The sequence below is a fragment of the Callionymus lyra genome, chromosome 11 (genome assembly GCF_982586985.1).
Source record: "Callionymus lyra chromosome 11, fCalLyr1.hap1.1, whole genome shotgun sequence".
Lineage (NCBI taxonomy): Eukaryota > Metazoa > Chordata > Actinopteri > Syngnathiformes > Callionymidae > Callionymus > Callionymus lyra.
The window spans coordinates 7,247,207-7,267,009 of NC_141828.1; the positions used below are offsets into that span (position 1 = coordinate 7,247,207).

Here is a 19,803-nt window from a genome sequence, read left to right on the forward strand (position 1 = left end):
GTGTTTTAAGTATTACAATCCTAAATTGTCACGGTACAAAGCAGGAAGGTAAAAACTAAAATTGTCCTGTGGAATCGGATCGATTAGTCTTTGTGAGTCATCCAGAAACACAAATGCTCTTTTGTTTCCTCTAGCCCTCTTTAAAACAGCCAGTCATGATTTTTCTGGTGCCGCCGTTTTGGTCCATCCTGGTCGTGAGTGTTGGTGGAAACTGTGCTGGTGTTGAACCAGCCCCCACAGCGCTGGGAGAGGTGGAGACAAGAGCCAGCTCGAAAATATGTCGCCCCCTCCTTCTCCTCCTTCTCCTCTCGCTTCTCCTCCCGTTCTCACTCCCTCTTATTTTCCCGCTCCATCTCCACCTTCGCTGCCACGATCCCTCCTGTTCTCATTGTTTAGATCGGGGGATCCGATGCGAGGCTCTCTGGCGATGACCCGGTGCAGGAAATGAACCACGGCGCTGGCGTCGGAGGCGACGGGTGAAGCTGTCGTCTGCCTCGACATCCGTCTCCCACTGCCTCTGCCTTTTCTGCCAACGTGCCGGATTCTGGATGTTTTTTTTTATCTTCTCCTGGAAGATCCGCTGCCAGACCGAGCTGTGGTCTCGCATGCCGAGGGACTGTCAGAGCAGACAGCTGACCCGCTGATTGTTTTGGGTCTTTTGTCGTGCTTTGCTTATCGCGCTGTTCACTCAAAGGAATTGATGTGAAGACGAACGGATGCCAAGAGTGAAGGTCTTATTTTAAACTCACGAGCAAAGTAGTTTAGGCAAAACAACCTCTCAGATAATGTCTTGGATGTCAGAGTCGATGAGGAGACAAACCAGGAAAAGGATCTCTCTTTAACCCCCAACGGCTTCTAGTGGCAGCGACCTGCACCTCGCGTTGTGTTTAAGTAAAGTTTGGAATCCAAGGACGTCGTTCCACCACCGGAGGTCGGGGCGGATGTGACAGACTTTGAGATTCACTTAAAGGCAGAGCTGAACGACGCTGTTGTGACGAGGCTGTCACCGAGAACACGGCTGCACACGCAGCAGCCTCCCACTCGCCTCCCCAGGAATCCACACGAAAGCTGCCCTCTTTTCAAGGCTTTATTCTGGATCCAAGAGCATGACGGATGACGGCGTTTTACAACTGAGCCACCTGAGGGTAAGCCTCCGCTTCATCCCTCGTCACCCGGGCGTTTTTTGCTATTGTTGTCTTAAAAATATCAGTGAAGTTATCGCAGCTACCATTCCCTTCTTCCAGATGTCGCCTCCTCATACCCATCTTCCGTTTGAAGAAGACAGTAGTGTCACAACTATGAGGACAGTGAGGGGTCAGGAGGGTCTCTTGTCAAATTACGTACATCTTGTATGGTCAAGAATAGTTCCCTTTTCCCCAGGACCCATCTCCTGGTCCCACCTAGTGTCGTACCCCTTTTGCCATTTTTGGTAACTGTGGTGACTCAGAGTTTGATTCACTAAAGACCCCCATAAACAGTTCATCCAAAATGAGATTTCGTGGACCCCTGTCAAAGAACAAACTATCCAGGATAGTCAGGCCATAAATGGCAGGATTTAATAATGACTCTGTTGAACTAAAACTAAGTGATTCTCTCCATCCCTAATAGAAAATCACTTCCACAATGACCCAGAGATGAATCTTAAAAAGCAAGTCGAGGAGGATGTTGCCACGAGTGGTGTGTCCATCGTTTTCATTGACTCTAGAGCAAGGGGGGGGGGGGGGGGGGGAGCGAAGCGTTGGTCAAAGTGACGTCAGTGCTGCTCTAAATCCTGAATGACCGATGATTATGATGTTTCCTCGTGTTCCAGATAAACATCACCTGGCCGGGTTAGGGGGGGAGCAGCGGTAAGATGGGCACCACGACGATCACTCTTGAGGATGTGCGGAGGCTGGAGGTCAAGGAGGAGCAGGAGGAGTCCATCCTGGCCATGTTGGGCATCGTCGGGACCTTCCTCAACCTTTTCGTGATCGTTTTCGTCTACATATACACAACACTTTGAAGCGAACCAGACGACAATGTACAAGACTCTGGCGGCGAGGCCCCCCAACTAAGGAGGCGGGACCATGAAAACCGGTCATGCAGGCCGAAAAGCCAGGCCGGGTCGACGGGTCAAGAGGGACACCAAGACGTCCGGTCCAGGACGAGACCTCGGCAGATAACAGAGGGCGCAGAAGAAGGCGGGAACCTGGCGAGGCTGGAGTTGAGGCCTCCAGTAGCGTACGCTCTTCGGCTCCTACTTTCTTGATTATTGGATATTTAATGTTTTTCTCATGTCGTTTATAATGGTTCTTATATCTAACGCCCTGGAAGTTTCTATAACCACAATATCGAGGGACGTCTGCAGTGAGGTCGGCACCAAAAACATGTGGGAGGACAGTCTGTAACTTCTGAACACGAAAGACTCGCTTGAACTGAAAACTGCTTTCAAGGACGTTCACGTTTCATCTCCAGGAAATTGTATTTACACTTTTTTGCATTACATGGCTGGTTGACAATATCATTTACTGCTCTAGTATGAGATGTACTTTCCTCTCTTTATTCAAGTCCTGCTTTTTCAGATCTTAGGGGGATTTTTTTTTATAAGAAAAACATGGAATAACATAATCAATGTGTTGTGATGGAGGACGTGAACAATAAACATGCTTAAAATGTGCCAACAGAAACGTGCTTCTTCACAGGAGAAACTGAACACAAACCTCGTGATGTTTGTGATTTACTGGTTACCAGAAGCTCCTTCGTATTCAAGACACAGAACATCGCCTCAAAGAGAGCACTCCTTTGAAGTCTTACAGCGGCTGGATTAAACATCGATTCAGGCCCAAAACTAGAATAGAAATAGACGTATTGTCTAATGCGAGACAGAGTAACACCGATATAAATCCGGGAGATTCGGAGCGAGACGCTAAGAAATGCTACGCTAACAAATAGTAGGCGTTCCGTATGACTGAGTGCATTCATCACTGCTGACAAGAGACAAAGAAAACAGATGTTACACATGCATGACATTTGTATCTCTGCAGTGTGGAGTAGGTTTTATGTTTACGTATACATTCCAGTCAGCTTGCTACCGTTGCCATTTTTGGCCGAAGAGCCGACAGCTCTGGTTTTATATACCATTATATATCAGTAGATAAAAAACAAAGTACTCTGGCTGGACAATATAAGGAAAAGCTTCTTTTTAACATCTTAAACGAATTGTTGATCGTCCAAGGACACAAACGCTGGTTTAACTCACAATTTAACCTGAAACAAACAAGAACCGCCTTCAGGTTTAGATCACTCCAGCTCCGTATCCCCCCTGGAAACACTGCTATAGAGAAGGAATCATTTTCATTGAGTAGATATTAGTTTGCAGTAACAATCTGTGTTCCAGCCAGAAGTGTGCGCCGCGGTGATTCCAGCTCTGTCACGCTAGTACTCGCCTCAGTTACGAAACCCCCTCAAATTGCCACACACCTATATTGGCCTGCTGGAGGAGGGAAGCCTGGTGGGAATGGAATCAACACTTCCACGGGTGAGCAGCGATAAATTGCCAATTCACGAAGCTGGAGAGAAGGAGCGGTAATGAATGAGGGTGGCATGGCGGCTTGTTTGGCTTTCACCTTGTCCCGACTCCAATAATGTGTCTTGTGACGGGTGAAATCCTTCAAATGAGTGAGCCGGCAGTATGTGGGAACCCTGGAGAATAGGCTTTAGTACCAAGTCGCACTCGCCGTTTAAAAGGACTGTAAAAAAGGCGGTAAAGAAAACAAAACTATTGGAACATTCATTGGTTTTTTGTCCGACTTCATGAGCTGGACTGGAGGTAGGTGCCAGAGTCATGACACCGTCGGCGTGAAGAAGACACGTGGATGTTCCACCATAACGTATGGACAACAGTGACCAACGTTCGGCTCACTTAGCGTCTTCATGCGTTTGTGTTTTGGATCATGACTCTCAAGGATGATGGTTCAACTCGTCAACTCTGTGCACCGACAAGAAGACTTCTATAATCGTGTACTTGCTTGATACTTCACGTACTTGTACACAACACATACTCAAATACTACATCTTGAGACGTTTTTATTTGTTCAGGCTTCTCCTTGATTTTCTTGACCTTTAAAGTGTATACTTTATTGAATATTGTTTTGATGGTTTAAGCGCTTTGTGACCCTGGTCTGGAAAAGCACTATATAAATAAAAATTACTTACTTACTAAAGGAACGTGAGAGCAGATCTTCAGAAACTGTCACATGTGGCACTTCTTGAGCCAATCGGCACAAAGGATACTAAACTCCTGCCCTTAGTGATCGATCACTGCTGCCAATAGCGTGCCGTGTTATACACACACACACACCCGAAACAAATCCATAAAGTGGTGAAGCTGCATTAAGTGATAAAGCCACGGTATAGCGAGAAAACACTGTACTTGCATTAATCAACATCTGTCCACATTTAAAGGTCAATTATAAAGTTGTTTATGACAAAACAATTAAGGCTTAAAGAAGGAACACAAGTTACATTTATAACATTTTACATTCAGGAGAATAAAGGCTCAAATATGGAGTTTTTTTACATGTTCATTAGCGTCCGGGACGCAGGGCGATAACAAAGAAGAACGAGACCCGCGGACTCATGACAAAACGAAGCTGTGTTTTCAATTAAGATGAATTAGCACGCGGGTGACATTCAAAGGTATTAGCTCGTGCTAATGGCTGAGCTGCAGGTGATGGAGCACCGGTCCACGGCGGGAAACCCTAATGTATCCCAGAAGGACTTGCCAAGACGCAGATGATTAATGTGAGGCGATGTGTGAGGCTGAGGCGCCTCGGGGGCCAGAGGGGGGAGCCTCAAAAGAAGGGCCTCGGAGCAGGTGAGGGAACCCCGGACGTGAGCGGGTGAATGAGCGAGTGAAGGAAGAAGAGGCAATTCTCTATTCGATGCCATTCTAAACTCATATTAGCTTTAAATCTACCAGAACGCCTGCTCTAAAGGACACAAGGATTTTGGAAGCGGCTGGCGTGAGACAAGAGCAGAAACGAGGCTCAGACGGAATCCATTAATCTTTTAAACGTCGTCATGCTACAAGGTACCAACACACAGGACACGGCGCAGGATAAATAGATAAATCAAAAGTCGCTGGAGTGTGTGTGTGCGCGTGCCAAGTAATTTCTTAAAATCCATCTACAGATGGGAAGCGCGGCTCTGCTTTGTAGGACATCATGCGTGTGCAATATTCATGGGCACACACGGAAACGCAATGTCATATCAGATGTAGAGCGATAGCGAGTCAGTGGTGCCGCCAGGATTAGAATCCATGCTCGCGCGCTACTACCTCCGAGACCCGGGCGTCCGCTCACGCTCACCTGCCAGCGGGTCCCACGTGAGCGGAGGAGATATTAACAAGCCTGCGGTGACGACGTCCAATTTCTTCTAGTGAAAAAGAAAAAAAAACTGACGGAATCATGGGATGTGTCTTTGTTCTCGCCTGATGTCGACAACAAGCAGGTTTGCTGATCGAGAGGAAACTTGATGGATCGTTGACGTATCACCTTCATGTCATCAGGACTTGACATGAAACATGTGCGAGTAATGGACGAGCAGATTCACCAGGAACCGTACAACACTAACTCTACGACCAGGACATTACATTAAGATACAGACATGATGTCTTTATGCGTTTGATCGCAAATTATTATTTTTGTTTTTCTAGCAACTGTTGTGTTTAATGACCACTTTAAAACAAGTTTATTTATTTATCCGATACCATACAATTTGAGTGTTATTTTGAGTGTCCCAGAATGCACTGCAGGACTTAAAAGGTTTTGGCAACACGATTGGAGGCCACTGCAAGTAAAAGTGCTGCTTTATAGTTAAAAACATTTCACTTTGCTCGGACGTTACTGGTAAAATATGGCACCAAAGTTCATTTATTTCTCTTCACTAAGCAATAAAAAAAAAAAAACTGCTGCATTACAGCAACACTTTCATTGGTGTCGGTCAAGCAGGGAAAATGTCCAATTGCGATTTATTATTATTACTTATTTGATTATATGTGATTTTGTGAACTTTACAAGTCACTGTTTAGTACGACCAACAAAACATTTGATAGAATCAACATACAACACTTTCTACTCACCATTATGATGAAATGAGATTAATGGATAGTTATTTTTTTTAGTTAAATATCTTTAGAACTATACAAATAAAAACCTTCATTAAAAACCAATAATGGAAAATATAAAGAAAATGACACACATGGGATTGTACAAATCTTAATAAAACTGTCAACAGTACACTAATGGAATATTTGAAAAAATAAAAATACATTTATATATATATATATATTTTGCACTGTTAAATATAAGCAAAAAAAACATTGAAGGGCGCTTCATTGCCGTTTGCTTTTGTGTCTGTCGCCACCTACAGTTGCTGTAATCCCTGATATTAAATTGTAATGTCAATTTAAAATAAAAATAAATAAATGGAGCCCTAACTTTAGAAGAATCCGACCACAAAAACTTGTGGTAACCATCTCAGTGAACAATGATCTGGTGGTTTGTAGGTGAAAGTCAAAACATACAACTATATTTATATTTCACTTTGACTTGAACTAGATTTTCAAACTTGACCCGTCACTTCCACAACCACCGATCGTCGACAGGATATCAAAGGTCATAAGGTCACGTCTATAGTTTCATGTTCAGAACGAGAGACGCACCACTTTTCTCCCGTCGCCTGCGACTTCAATTAGGAACACGAGTCGCCTACTTAGCGCCCTGAAATGTCATCTGTTATTAAACTGAGTGGCAAACGCGCCGACGCCATTTTAAAAGGCTATTGTGGGATCATTAGGGCTCATGCTCCGGCGGAGCGGCGAGGTGATGCGGAATCGAACAAGGTCCATAAACCGCCATTACACACACGCACACAGTGTGCGAGACATTTCGCGGCTAATGAACAATTACGGCGGCGACTAAGCTTTTTATCAGCTGTTATTTAATTATGAGAGAAGCGACACACGCCGGCGCCACAGTCACCTCTCGGTTCCCTCCGGGCAGCAGGAGCACGAGGCGCCGACGCATGATGTCTGATCCAAACTAGTTCAACTTTCTTTGAGGAAATCTCACCTTCTCTGCAGCTTCTATAGATGACGTGGAGATAGAATCCAACGGATAGAATCTCACACGAAGTTCATGAAGGTGACAGAGTACGTTTCAAAAATACTGACAGAGTCTCCAAGACCATAAAAACATCTGGATTTAGTTTAAGTTGGATAACACACATCATGCTGAGACTACTTTCCTCAAAGATGGTACTTGTGACCCGACTGCTGCGGACCCGCCTCAGTCTAAACTATTGGACGGCGAGCTGTCATGGAGGACCAGGGGGGTGAGCAAAAAGTGAGACACGCACTCAACGGCGGAGAGTCTGGACCACGGAGGGTCAGACCTGCACTAATAAACCGCTCGGCCCCTCGAGGGACGAGGAAATAAGAGTGGACCGAGCTGACCCGACTCCAGGCGCCGACCCGAGTGAAGACAGACTCTCCAAACACAGCAGACTTTCACAAGTGGACTCACAGCCGTTTTACTGAAGAGCATCTCAATCTCGAAACTAGACTCAATGAGAGAGAAAATGCTTCCAACTGCCGGGTCAGGACCCAAAAGTGGGTTGTGAGGATGTTTCCGTCGGGCTGCAAAAACGTTATTTATCTAGTTAGCATATTATTAATCCCTTGGGTAGGTTTCTTGAAGAAACTACTTGGAAGATAATGTACAGTAGAACATTGACACAAGATGTTCATCAACTTATTATTTTTCTTTAGCGACTTCTAAATAAAGTTGACCTGAAACGTTTAAAAAGTCGTATCTTCTAAAAGTTACTCACATGTTATATTGTTTTATATCTTGGGTCTGAAATGCTGGATTTCGCTCAAATTCTCAATTTATTTAAATTTAAAAAATATATTTTTAATTGGGTCACGGCTCGACACTGCAGGGAGATTCTGGGCCATTGTGTAAAAAAATGTCTATATACTTAAATATTGCAATATTTATTCACAATACCGTGTAAATATTCAACAGCAGTAATTCATTTATTTTTTGATCGTCTTTCAAATCAAATTATATTTATCATAGTTCAATTATCAAATGTTTTACATTCAAATAAAGTGTGTAAAATCAGTTGATACTTTACGTTTACAACTAACTATTAAACTACTAAAATATTCACAAGGTTTATTCATTTTTGTGCTGCAATTTAACTTTCAGCCGGAAGCAATGAATATGTCTGCCACAGCTAACTGAACAACGAAATCCTGCGAGATCCCGGCGATAACCGAGGACGAGAGGATACAGTCCATTCTAGCAGCCTTTAAAGCTGATGTTTGGACATATTTTGGTTTCAAAACAAATTAAATCAGTTACGACTTCGTCAAGAGTCATGTGGTCTGTAAATTCTGCAACACTAGAGTCAAGTTCTCGACAATACTACACATATATCCTTGTTACTACAGTATCATAAAATATCATATCATAATGTTGCCTCTGTCGCGATAGGTATCGTATCGCCAGCTTCTTCGCAATGCAAACCCCTAGTGGGTTTCTCCCAAAAAAACTATTAAAAAACTATTTAGGTCTGCGTCATCTTATTCTTGCAATAAACGTCCGGTCGCTAGATGGCAGCAAAAGGAACACTATAATCCCACCGCAAAGCGGCGATGACTGAGGACGAGAGGATACAGTCGACTCAAGCAGCCTTTAAAGCTGATGTTTGGACATATTTTGGTTTCAAAACAAATTCAATCAGTTACGACTTCGTCAAGAGTCATGTGGTCTGTAAATACTACAACACCAGAGTCAAGTACTCGACAATACTACAAATATGTCCTTGTTCCTACAGCATCACAATGTACTGAAATGTATCGTTGCCACCATATCGTATCGCCAGATTCTCGCTCATAATTCTCTTCTCTTAAGCTGAAGGGAACGATTCCAGTCAACTGTGAGGTTACCAGAATACTGTTGAGCATTCAAATACAAGACAAACTCTAATGAAACGTGAGCTGAAAAACAAGGCCACGGCGGACCTCAGCTTTAAAGCAGGACACCCTGGACCAGTCAAAGCAGACGAGAATGTTGATGAACAAAAACTGTGCCGATGACTCGTATTAAGATGGCAGGAAGGTGAAAAGGACAACATTTGTGATGAGCAAGATCACCGAGTTTAACTTAAGAAATGCTCAGTTGACGGACAAATCCTGCCTCGCGGCAGCCACAGGCGAACGCGGCGCTCACCCGAGTCGTTGCGTAGGTAGGAAGACATGGCAGGGATGAGACAGGACTGGCTCAGCAGCTCCTGCAGCACGGCAGGAAGAGCCGAGCTGTTGTGGGCTCTGCTGTCGGCTGACGAGGCGTCGGCGCCGTGGCAGCTGCTGGAGCCGGCCGGGTTGATGTAGCTGGCGAGGACCTGGTGGACGAGACGGTTATTAGCATGTGTGACAACTACCTCGCCTTCGTGGGGTTAGAAAGTTTGTTAAAGCTACTTATTAAAATGAAGAATAAGTTTCTATGAAGCCACATGTTTTAAGTTACTTTTGTAGCAGCCAAGTTACTTAAACAGCATTTGCTGTACATAGAAAGCTCAGTAAGATAACAAGATTTTACAAGATATTGTTGCCTTTATTTTATAAATATAATCTACTTCAAGCATTTTATGAAGCAAATATCGTTGATAACAGAGATCAGCTCAATGGGACATGTACCTTTAAAACTCATTATCACAACAAATCGTAGGAAGGGCTGCAGGTTTTTATCATACAGAGTTAATGAATTATCAAAAACCTAATGGAGAAGATGACGATCCATAAAACCACCAACATTTCTAGTATTTGCTGTGACATCAATTGTTATATATGTGTTTGATGTATTTGCATGTTGGCAATGACATGTAAGTTGCAAATTACATCCAAGATGTATTTTTTTTTTTATGAGATAATTGTAAATAAAGGTCACAAAAACTTAACGTGTGAAGACACAACATTTTCGTATTAAAATATAAAATACAGTTAAACTCAAATGTGGAGAATCAAAAAGAACATTTCGATCATAAGAACATCATTTAATTAAAGTAGGGACTCCTGCACTGAGGCGGAAAATAAAAGTGAAGTTCAAAAAAAGAATTAATGTTTATTTGACAAAATAAAAAGAACTTGAAAATTAAGATAATAAACGTTAACTAGGAAATCAACAGCTACAAAGTCTAGTCTTTCTAAATAGATGCCTGGGGGCCAAATCCAACAATTCATCAGAAAACTTCCAAAAACCAGATTGAGAGAAGATCAGTCGATCCAAACCTCAGAAATATTTATGTTAAAAGAGTCGACAGGAAGAACAATTTATGTTCCGTTGATGCTTACGTTTCCCGTTAAAGAATGCCTGACTTCAATGAAAAGACATTTTTCTGTCTCCTTGTGTGATTGAGTTTGACATGTTAGTCCACCGGGATCAATGCGGTTGTCGGATTAATAGATTGATGAGTCAGTGCGGCCGTCTTGTTTGCTTCTCCGCTCGCTCCGACAATAACAACTACATCATGAACATGTTTTTTTTTTTTGGATCCACAGAAGCAAATCCTCTATGGCGCGAGTTTTTCTCAAAATCAAGGTAGATTCAAGCTCATGTGGATCAAGTGAAAAGAGAAGATGCCGGTAATTCAGACATGATGAGGAACAGAGATAATATATGTCAACAATTATACAGAAATTTCCAATGACAGTAAAACTGATGTTTTTGTTCAGCCTACCAACAACAAGAGTATTAAAGGATTATGGCTCAGTGTGTGATTGATTGACCGTGAGCAGACTTCAACTCGTCTATCGGGTCGAACGGAGATACTGAGACATTAAAACGTGGTTTACCTGCAGCAGACAGGTGACATGCTCCTCCTCCAGCCTTTGTTTAGTCAGCGCCTGCTCCACGTCCCATCCAGACACGGTGGATCCTGTTCCAAAGCCAGTACCCTTGGCCCAGTACAGCTGCTGCTCCTCACTTGTGCCGGTGCCATGTCCACTGGACATCTGCGGCTGTTGGGGGGAAAAAAAATAATCAAAACACTTATTTAAATATATACATCTTTCCCATATCAACATTCAACAATACGATATCAATTTTATATTTTATGCTAGGTTTATATTTTGTGTTGCAATAAAACTTCCGAACAATGAAATTCCACGAGGCCCTGGGCATGACTGAGGACGGGAGGATACGGTCGACTCCAGCGGCTGATGTTTGGACATATTCAGGTTTCAAAACAAATTAAAGCAATAATGAATTTCTCAAGAGTCAAGTACTTTATAATACTTATACTTCCTTGTTCCTTAACTCTCTCTTTGCGCTTGATGGATCTACTGACTCCTTTAAGAAACATCTTAAGACGTTTTTATTTGTTCAGGCTTTCCCTTGATTTTCTGGAACTCCTGTTGTGTTATCAGTTTTATCTTGACCTTTAAAGTATATACTTTATTGAATATTGTTTTGATTGTTTAAGCGCTTTGTGACCCTGGTCTGGAAAAGCGCTTTACAAATAAAAATTACTTACTTAAGTATCACTATACACCCAATATAGTACTGTCACCCCTAGATCATTATACGCATTGTATCGCCAGAATTTTGCGACACAACACCCATGCTGAGATGACTGAAGGTGTCTAGGGTGAATAACAGTGCGAGCAACTTGTTGACACCAGAGCTTCAACACGTAGCCGCGCTCAGATGTTGTCAAAGGAACAGCAACAGTGACTGAAGCACCACCAGCGGCTGCGGTTCCATCTCCTGACGGAGCAGGAGGATCTGGAGGTGTTCCACAAATCAATCTCCCTGCGGGGTAATCCTCTCGCACAGCTCCTCTCCCCCGAAGGTGCCGATAATACAAAGGAGCGCGTCTCCGACAACCCGCCGCCTGCCCGTGATCGTTCAGAGCGAACAATTATGTGATCTGTCGGCGTCTCACGGAGACACATGCAGAGAGAGTGACGACAACCAGACGCACACTCGTTAATAATGCCAGCCATCTCTCTCTTTGTGTGTCTCCATCAGTGTGAACAGCAGACGTAGAGCTGTGTTGACGAAGTGATGCCGTCTCTCACCGACTAGGATGTCACACCTGCAGTTTAAACCCTCATTGCAAAACTAAAAAAAGTTTGCTTCAATAAAACATCATATTCTAGTGTTTGGTTCTTCATTCCTGATCATCTTCCTGCTGTTTGGCAACGATCGTATAAATGCTTAAAAAATGTCATCAACACAAGCTCAGAACTCTCTTGTATGTTAGCAAACTACAGTATTGCAATTTCAGACCATAAGGCAAACTAAAAACCCTTAAATTGTCTCAAAAATAGACAGTGCTACCCACAAACCAAGCACCCCAAGCCCGCCGCTGGTGGGGGAACATGCGCCTCATGCACAGGTGATCAAATATCAGTCAAAATGTTTTAGTAAGTAAGTAAGTAATTTTTATTTGTATAGCGCTTTTCCAGACCAGGGTCACAAAGCGCTTAAACAATCAAAACAATATTCAATAAAGTATATACTTTAAAGATCAAGATAAAACTGATAACACAACAGGAGTTCCAGAAAATCAAGGAAAAGCCTGAACAAATAAGAACGTCTTAAGATGGGACTCTTGAAAGCTACCAAGTTGTGACTATGTAGTATTTCTGCTTGAAAACAGAATGATTTCAATGACTTCAACACAACACACCTGCTGACGGACGAGCTCACGAAGGGAAACCTACCTCAGACACGTTGGAGTTGGCGTTGGGGTTGCGGGGCGCGTGGTGGCTGAGGGCCGACAGGCAGGCCAGGATCAGGTGGATCGCTCCGATCTCCAGAGCCATGCGGCGCAGCAGCACGCCGTCGTCCGTGGTGAGGTGGGTGCTGCTGAACAGCGCTCGCAGGACGTGGAACGGCAGCGTGGGCAGCACGTTGGCGGAGGGCGACTGCAGGATGTGACCTGGAGGGGGCGACAAAAAAAGCAAAACGTGTCGGTCATGCGTGTCAATTAACCTCTTCAGCAGTTTTCAATAGAATTGCATTTCAGAAATTAGTTCAATCGTGTTTGTGTATTGATGGGGTGGCTGGGCGGCAAAGCATTATGTAAGTAAGTAAGTAAGTAATATTTATTTATATAGCTCTTTTCCAGACCAGGGTCACAAAGCGCTTAAACAATCAAAACAATATTCAAAAAAGTATATATTATAAAGATCAAGATAATACTGAGAACAACACAGGAGTTCCAGAAAATCAAGGAAAAGCCTGAACAAATAAAAACGTCTTAAGATGTTTCTTAAAGGAGTCAGTAGATCCATCAAGCGCAAAGAGAGAGGAAGATCGTTCCAAAGCTTAGGAGCAACAGCCTGAAAAGATTTCTCTCCTCTGGTCCTGAGCCGTGTGCGTGGAACCATAAGTAGATTCTGATCCACAGACCTCAGAGCCCGAGCTGGGGTGTAAGGCTGGATCAGATCAGTGATGTAAGGAGGAGCCTGACAATGAATAGATCTGAAAGTAAGAACCAGAATTTTAAAGTTGATCCTGAAAGAAACTGGAAGCCAGTGAAGAGTTTTAAGGATCGGAGAAATGTGAGTTCTTCTATGTGAGCCGTTCAGGCCACCATTGCCGAGAGGTTTATTGCAAGGGACGGCTCCTCATATGGAATGTTTAGTTTGCAAAGTTAAATAAATGTTTGAATCAACAACTTTTATTTAACAAGTGAAAAAAGCAATTGATAAGTACTTTGTGGATTTCAATTAATGGGGATGTAACCCCCGGGATAAACGAGGGACCACTATGCTGCAGTTATACATTTTCCTGAAGGATAATGAAGAGTTTTTTTAAGGGACACGTTTGTATTTCTAAAGATTTTCCGAAGCCTCTGATAAATCTCTCCCCATTTATGCAGAAAATAATTCACAACTATTTAGATCAGAGGTTCTTAACCTTGTTGGAGGTACCGAACCCCACCAGTTTCATATGCGAAATCACTGAACCCCTCTTTAGTGAAAAATAAAATAAGATTTCTTGTATTCCCCGTCTACAAGAAGTGTTCCTTCAGTTTTCCCGGTGTAGCTACAATATCGTCCCCCACTTCCTCCGTGATGACATCACACGCTTCATATGCGAACGTCTCTTTTAAATATTGTTTATGGGATAAAGCAACGTCAACAGAACGTAAACTTGATACTTTTCACCACATAAAACCTTTATATTGACAAGAAGACCATCTTCGTCAACATAATCACTTTCTTTAATTTCCTGGTCTGACGATCATGTGACTTTGACGCCAACAGGAAGTGTCTGCGCTACATGTGACAAAGCCTCTGATTGGCTGAAGCTGTTTAACTAATAATAACACACAACCATACAATGAAATACAAACATTCGAGTTCAGAAATAACAAAAATGTTAGAATATTCCTCTTTCTATAACTCATTCTTTCTGTGTGTAGTTTATAAACACCTCAAATCAATGATTAAATGTACATAAGCGAATTATTTCAGTTGCTGGTGAAAGTGTAAAAGGTCATTAAAAGTGCACTCACTGCCCTCGCCGTCGTCCGTGACGCCCAGCACCAGGCGCAGCAGACACTGAGCGTGCTTCCTCTCCTTCAGCAGCACCTCGGCGTAGCCGGGCAGACGCAGGAACAGGCCGAACGCCGCCAGCGAGTGGGCGGGGATGGGCGACATGGTCTGCACGGAGGAGGAGGCGGCGGCAGCGGACGGCGGCTGCTGCTGTTTGCTCGGCGGCAGCTCCGTGACGATGGACTCGGGGGCCTCGTACACCAGCTCGCCCGACTGCTCGATGGTGATCCACTCGAACTGATCGCTGTCCTTCGGCTTCTCCTGCGTGGTGGACGGCACCACTGGGGCGCTGACCTGTGGGGGTTCACCACGGGTTTTAGCAGGTGATGCACACGGGTGACCCCGGAACTACTGGACTCTTGTTTTTTATGGAAGTACATCAGAGCCATCAGAATATTGACTGGTTGAATTTAACATTTCATGTGTTGACACTTTAAGCTTTGGATATTTTTTTGTTTTTTGTGTTCAATGATTCAATTATTAAAAATGTTGAATTATTTTTTCTTTTTTTTTTTTTTAAATATTGAAAGGTTGAATACATTTTAACTCAAAATGTGAATATTTTCAAAATTTAAACCAATATATATATTATATATATATATATATAAAATATATTTGATATATATATAATATATTTGATATATATATAATATACTTTATATATATAATATATATAATAATAATAATCTCTATTTATATAGCGCCTTTCTAGACCATATATATATATATAATATATTTTATATATATATATATATATATATATATACATATATATATATATATATATACAATTTTTTTAAAGACATGAAAGCTTTTTATTCCAATAATACCAGAAACTTCAGAATCTAAGACGTTGAAACTAAACTTAATATTTATTTTTTAATTCAGAGACTTTTGAATTCAATATAAAAATGTAGTAGTGCCACCAGACAATAACAAATAGTACACAGTTACTTGATCCAACTTTAATTATGTGTTAACGTAGAAGCTCATGATTATGTAGCTCAAAAAGTCAAACTTTCAATATAGAATACACTGAATTTAATAATTCAAAAACATATTGAAATGTTTTTTTTAGTGATTATATTGTTTCATGTTAAATTGAACCATTCAATATTCTGATGGCACGGACATTTCTCCCTGAAGGCAGTAGTTGTTTTACCTCTACACAGTTTAAACAAGAATGATTTGGATCAAGTGTTTTTCTTTTAATGAATGTCTATCAATATTCTGTTGTCACCACCTGCTGCTCCTCCAGACATTTGGACGATCGTGGCAGACGAGGAGCAAAAGTGATTCAACAGTGGTTTGTTTGTTTAAAAGCCAGTTCCTGACTCAAAGTAAAAAAGGACAAAGTGTTTTCGTCCTCTCCCGGAATGATAAGAAGCCGAGCCAGACGAGTCCGGCTACGTGACGCTAATGGAACACTTCGGTCGCCATGACGACAGAGGCAAGTGGGCTCCAGGAATAATCTCATTACTATAAACACTCTGTGCGTCTCGGGCCTCACCTGCTGGATGACGTCGGGGTACAGCATGGGCAGCCGCTCCGCGATCAGAGCCAGACCTCCCATCCCGGCGAACACCTGCAGCGGGGACTGGATGGGGTTGATCTCCAGGAGGGACTCGTCCGTGGCGGCGTCCAGACACTCGTCGCTGGCCGCCATGGGTTCGTCTTCCAGGCAACTGTTCAGCATTTCTGCGTGGTCCACTGTGGAGAGGCCAGAGGAGCCGGTGAGAAATTATGAAACCTCTCAATAAAAAAAAAATGAAAATGCTTTCATACACATCTGTCTCCCTTAAGTCAGAGGAGGATTAAGACTTGAGTCGGGGAGGGGCCCGGATGAAAAGAGGATTCAAAACCTTGAATTACCTTTCTCTGTGCGCAGCCTCTTGAAGGAGTCCGTCTTGGACAGGCCCGGGTCGGAGATGAGTTTGGAGCCCAGTTTAACGGTCAGGTTGATGGACTGGTAGCCCTGAGGGAGCTTCCGGTCGTACAGCAGCATCAGCAGCTGAGCCAGAGTCATCTCAGGGGGGAGGGGCTGACCTGTTGAAGGGAAAAGGGGGGGTTGAGCTGAAGCCACTCTGATGTGACACCAGGTGTGTGTGCGTTGTTGTACCTGGAAGCAGCTTGTGGTACAGGTGGAAGACTGGTACGCTGATGGTCTTAGCAGAAGGGTCCACGCCGGAGGAGGCGGTCAGCTTGTCGCTCATCACGCGACCCCTCCTGGAAGGTGGTCGTGGCGGGGTGGACAGCGCCCGCTTGGACTGAGACTTCAAACCTGTGATCGGAGATGAGGTCAGGACTCCGGTGTGAGACGGCGGAGGTAGAGGACGCAGGTTTTTACCTGAAGCCACCACGACGCTGTAGTTGTCCTGGAAACCGTTGTCAGCCTTCATCTTCTCCTTCTCCTCGTGATTCTTCTTCTCCTTGTCTTCCTTCTGCTCGTTGATCAGCTTGGCTGTGATGCTCGGCGTGTCTGGGAGGTTCAAAGAGTACGAGGTCAGAGGTTTGTCTTTAAAATGCAATCAAGAGGTTTTTTTTAATTTTATAACAAGTTGTCAGAGGAACAGCTTCTGTGCAAACATCAAATCCTCCGAACAACTAAATCTTTTTAAGGAGAAAATGGATCTTATGGCCACAATTCGGTCGGAAAAGTCCATTTACACCAGTAAAGTGAAGTTAAAAAAAACAGTTAACATGTCACAATATGACAGTTCACCTCCAGAGCTCTAATTGTTAAACAGATATTTTTATTTTTGCACACAATACAAAAAATTGAATTATATTGTATAAGGTTGCAGTAAGGAATGTGAAAGGGCCGTCATTATTAACTCGACCAACCACAGAACTTGTGTTGTGGGAGAAACTAATCATCTCAACTTCAAGAAACATCTTAAGACGTTTTTATTTGTTCAGGCTTTTCATTGATTTTCTGGAACTCCTGTTGTGTTATCAGTGTTATCTTGACCTTTAAAGTATATACTTTATTGAATAATGTTTTGATTGTTTAAGCGCTTTGTGACCCTGGTCTGGAAAAGCGCTATACAAATAACAATTACTTACTTATGGTGCCAACAAAGCAAAAAACTCCCATGATGCGTTTCTACACATTGCTCTATTTAGAGATAATTTACTGGTCGCTACAATAATGCATTTAAATTCTCTATCCATGTTGCCATACAAGTGATTGACAGCTGGGATTGATGAGCTGGGCGGCAAATAATTATGGGAGCTGTTCAGGTCTTGGTTACAGAGAGGGATGACGCCTTAAAATGCAATGAGCCAGCAAGTTGAAACAACGGTTATTAATTTAAGTTAAAAAGTAACTCATATGGCGACTATAGGTTTATACATGAGGGTTTTCAGGACGTAAACTTGCAATAAACGAGGGAAACTTTCTTGTGACAAATGGTGTCCAACAATGTTGAACGTTGAGTTGAAGAAAGAATGGATTCCAGTGCACATCAAAGCTTGAGTGTTCAGCATAAGAAGGAAAAGACATTGAGTGTGTCAGTGTGATGTGTGACGATACAACAGCAGGTGAAGCCGCACAACATTGATGAAGCTGCCTCATCAACCTCCCCGACGGTGAGCGAGAGCGACTCCTCCACCTTCAGCAAAGTCACGCTCGCAATCCTCATATTTCATCGCGATAACCCATTCCACGTTCGATGTTTATCGTCGGGACGTACCGGAGACTCGGTCCAGGACCTCGGCCAGGGTGGTGGAGATGGGCAGATGGAGGGTCCGGTACTTGTGGCCGGCCCCGTACATGGGATGCTGGATCATGTGACTGGTGGCGTTGATGCGTCCTTTGTAGAGCTGAGGAAGGAGACAAAGGTCGTTAGGAAAAAAAAAAAAGTTGGTAAACATTTCTGCGGCTGATTTATTGTGAAGCTAATGAAAGCGGCGAGGGCCTCCAGCATGTCATCACACCTTCAGACGACTTCGCGCTCATCAATTTGATTTGTCTTCCGGCTTCAATAAATATCAAAATAAAATTTTATCGCAAGCTGTCGCCAAAACATCTTTGGACCGAGAGAAAGACCTTGCCGATGTGCGCCGGCTCCGCTGGAGGGCGGGCGCGCCGAGAAGAGCCCATTAGAGCATCGCGAGGAGACGCCCGGCGGGCACGACGACTGGCGGAGGGTAATTAGCAGCCGATTGTCTGTATTCCGCCCCCAGACACATTAACTAAACAAAGTATTGCGACTCTTTGTCGAGAGGCAGTTGCTGAGGTGTGGAACGTTACAGAAATCCATCAGTCTGAGTGAGGCGTGGTGGAGGTGGGAGACGCTGCTGCACTGCACCCTGCTGCCGGACTTGTGTACTACACCTAAACCATTTCCTGATATTGATACAAAAAAATAATATTTTATTATAATAAAGAAAGAACGGAGATGAAAACAGATGAAATCGCTAATGCTTTTACACATGGATCCTACAGTTCCAACTCGACAATTAACCAAATTTGAAGAATAGAAAAGCGCCTTCAATTATTGAAGATGGATAGACTTTATTTATACCCCCGGAGGTCTCCTTATGGAGCATGAAAAAAAATTCCAGCACAAAAAACACTGTACCTCATAAACCTTGACATTCACGGTTTCAGCCAATGGTGGATAGACTTCATATTTTTAAGGAATTTTCATATTCCCATGTTGACCAAAGCAAACGTGCATGAGTGCTGGCTGTGCTTTCTTTAAAGCGACCCCAATAGTTGCCAATAACCGTGCACGTTCATGATGCGTTATGATCTTGATCAGTTCACAGACTTTTTAACTTGAGGCATGTTGGTTCCACTGGTTGAACATTTGAATTTGACCATTTTTTTTATTTGCAGTGTCCGTTTGTGATGAGTGTGTGTAGAGCATCAGTGTGGCTGAGCTCAACCCCTTTTCCATTCTGTATCTCTGATGTCCTGATACAGAGGACAGGCTGTAAATACAGAATTAAAATCTTTTTTTTTTTTAAACAAAAGGGAAACTATTATGCATGTCTCAGTATAAATTAAAGTGCTTTTTGACATTTCATATCAACAATGAGCAAAATAAACATTTTTATTCCTCATGAGCTGTTAAAGTGTTGATTTACACCCAATTTTCGCCCGATTAAAAAAGAGACCCACCTAGAATATCTCTGTGTGTGTGTGTGTGTGTGTGTGTGTGTGTGTGAGAGAG

At 43.1% G+C, this 19,803-nt stretch overlaps 1 protein-coding gene across 2 annotated transcripts in view; it reads right to left on the reverse strand.

Moving 5' to 3' along the window:
- The window catches only part of birc6 (baculoviral IAP repeat containing 6), an 83,175-nt gene that overhangs the window by 27,185 nt on the left and 36,187 nt on the right, over positions 1–19,803 (reverse strand). For both annotated transcript variants that reach the window (XM_087803160.1, XM_087803158.1), the window contains exons 56-64: positions 18,316–18,445; positions 16,968–17,099; positions 16,740–16,901; positions 16,493–16,666; positions 16,131–16,330; positions 14,581–14,914; positions 12,779–12,996; positions 10,904–11,068; positions 9,282–9,453 (exon numbers count right to left, since the gene is read on the reverse strand). In XM_087803160.1, coding sequence (XP_087659286.1) covers positions 9,282–9,453; positions 10,904–11,068; positions 12,779–12,996; positions 14,581–14,914; positions 16,131–16,330; positions 16,493–16,666; positions 16,740–16,901; positions 16,968–17,099; positions 18,316–18,445 — 1,687 coding nt within the window. The remainder of the gene's footprint in view (positions 1–9,281; positions 9,454–10,903; positions 11,069–12,778; positions 12,997–14,580; positions 14,915–16,130; positions 16,331–16,492; positions 16,667–16,739; positions 16,902–16,967; positions 17,100–18,315; positions 18,446–19,803) is intronic.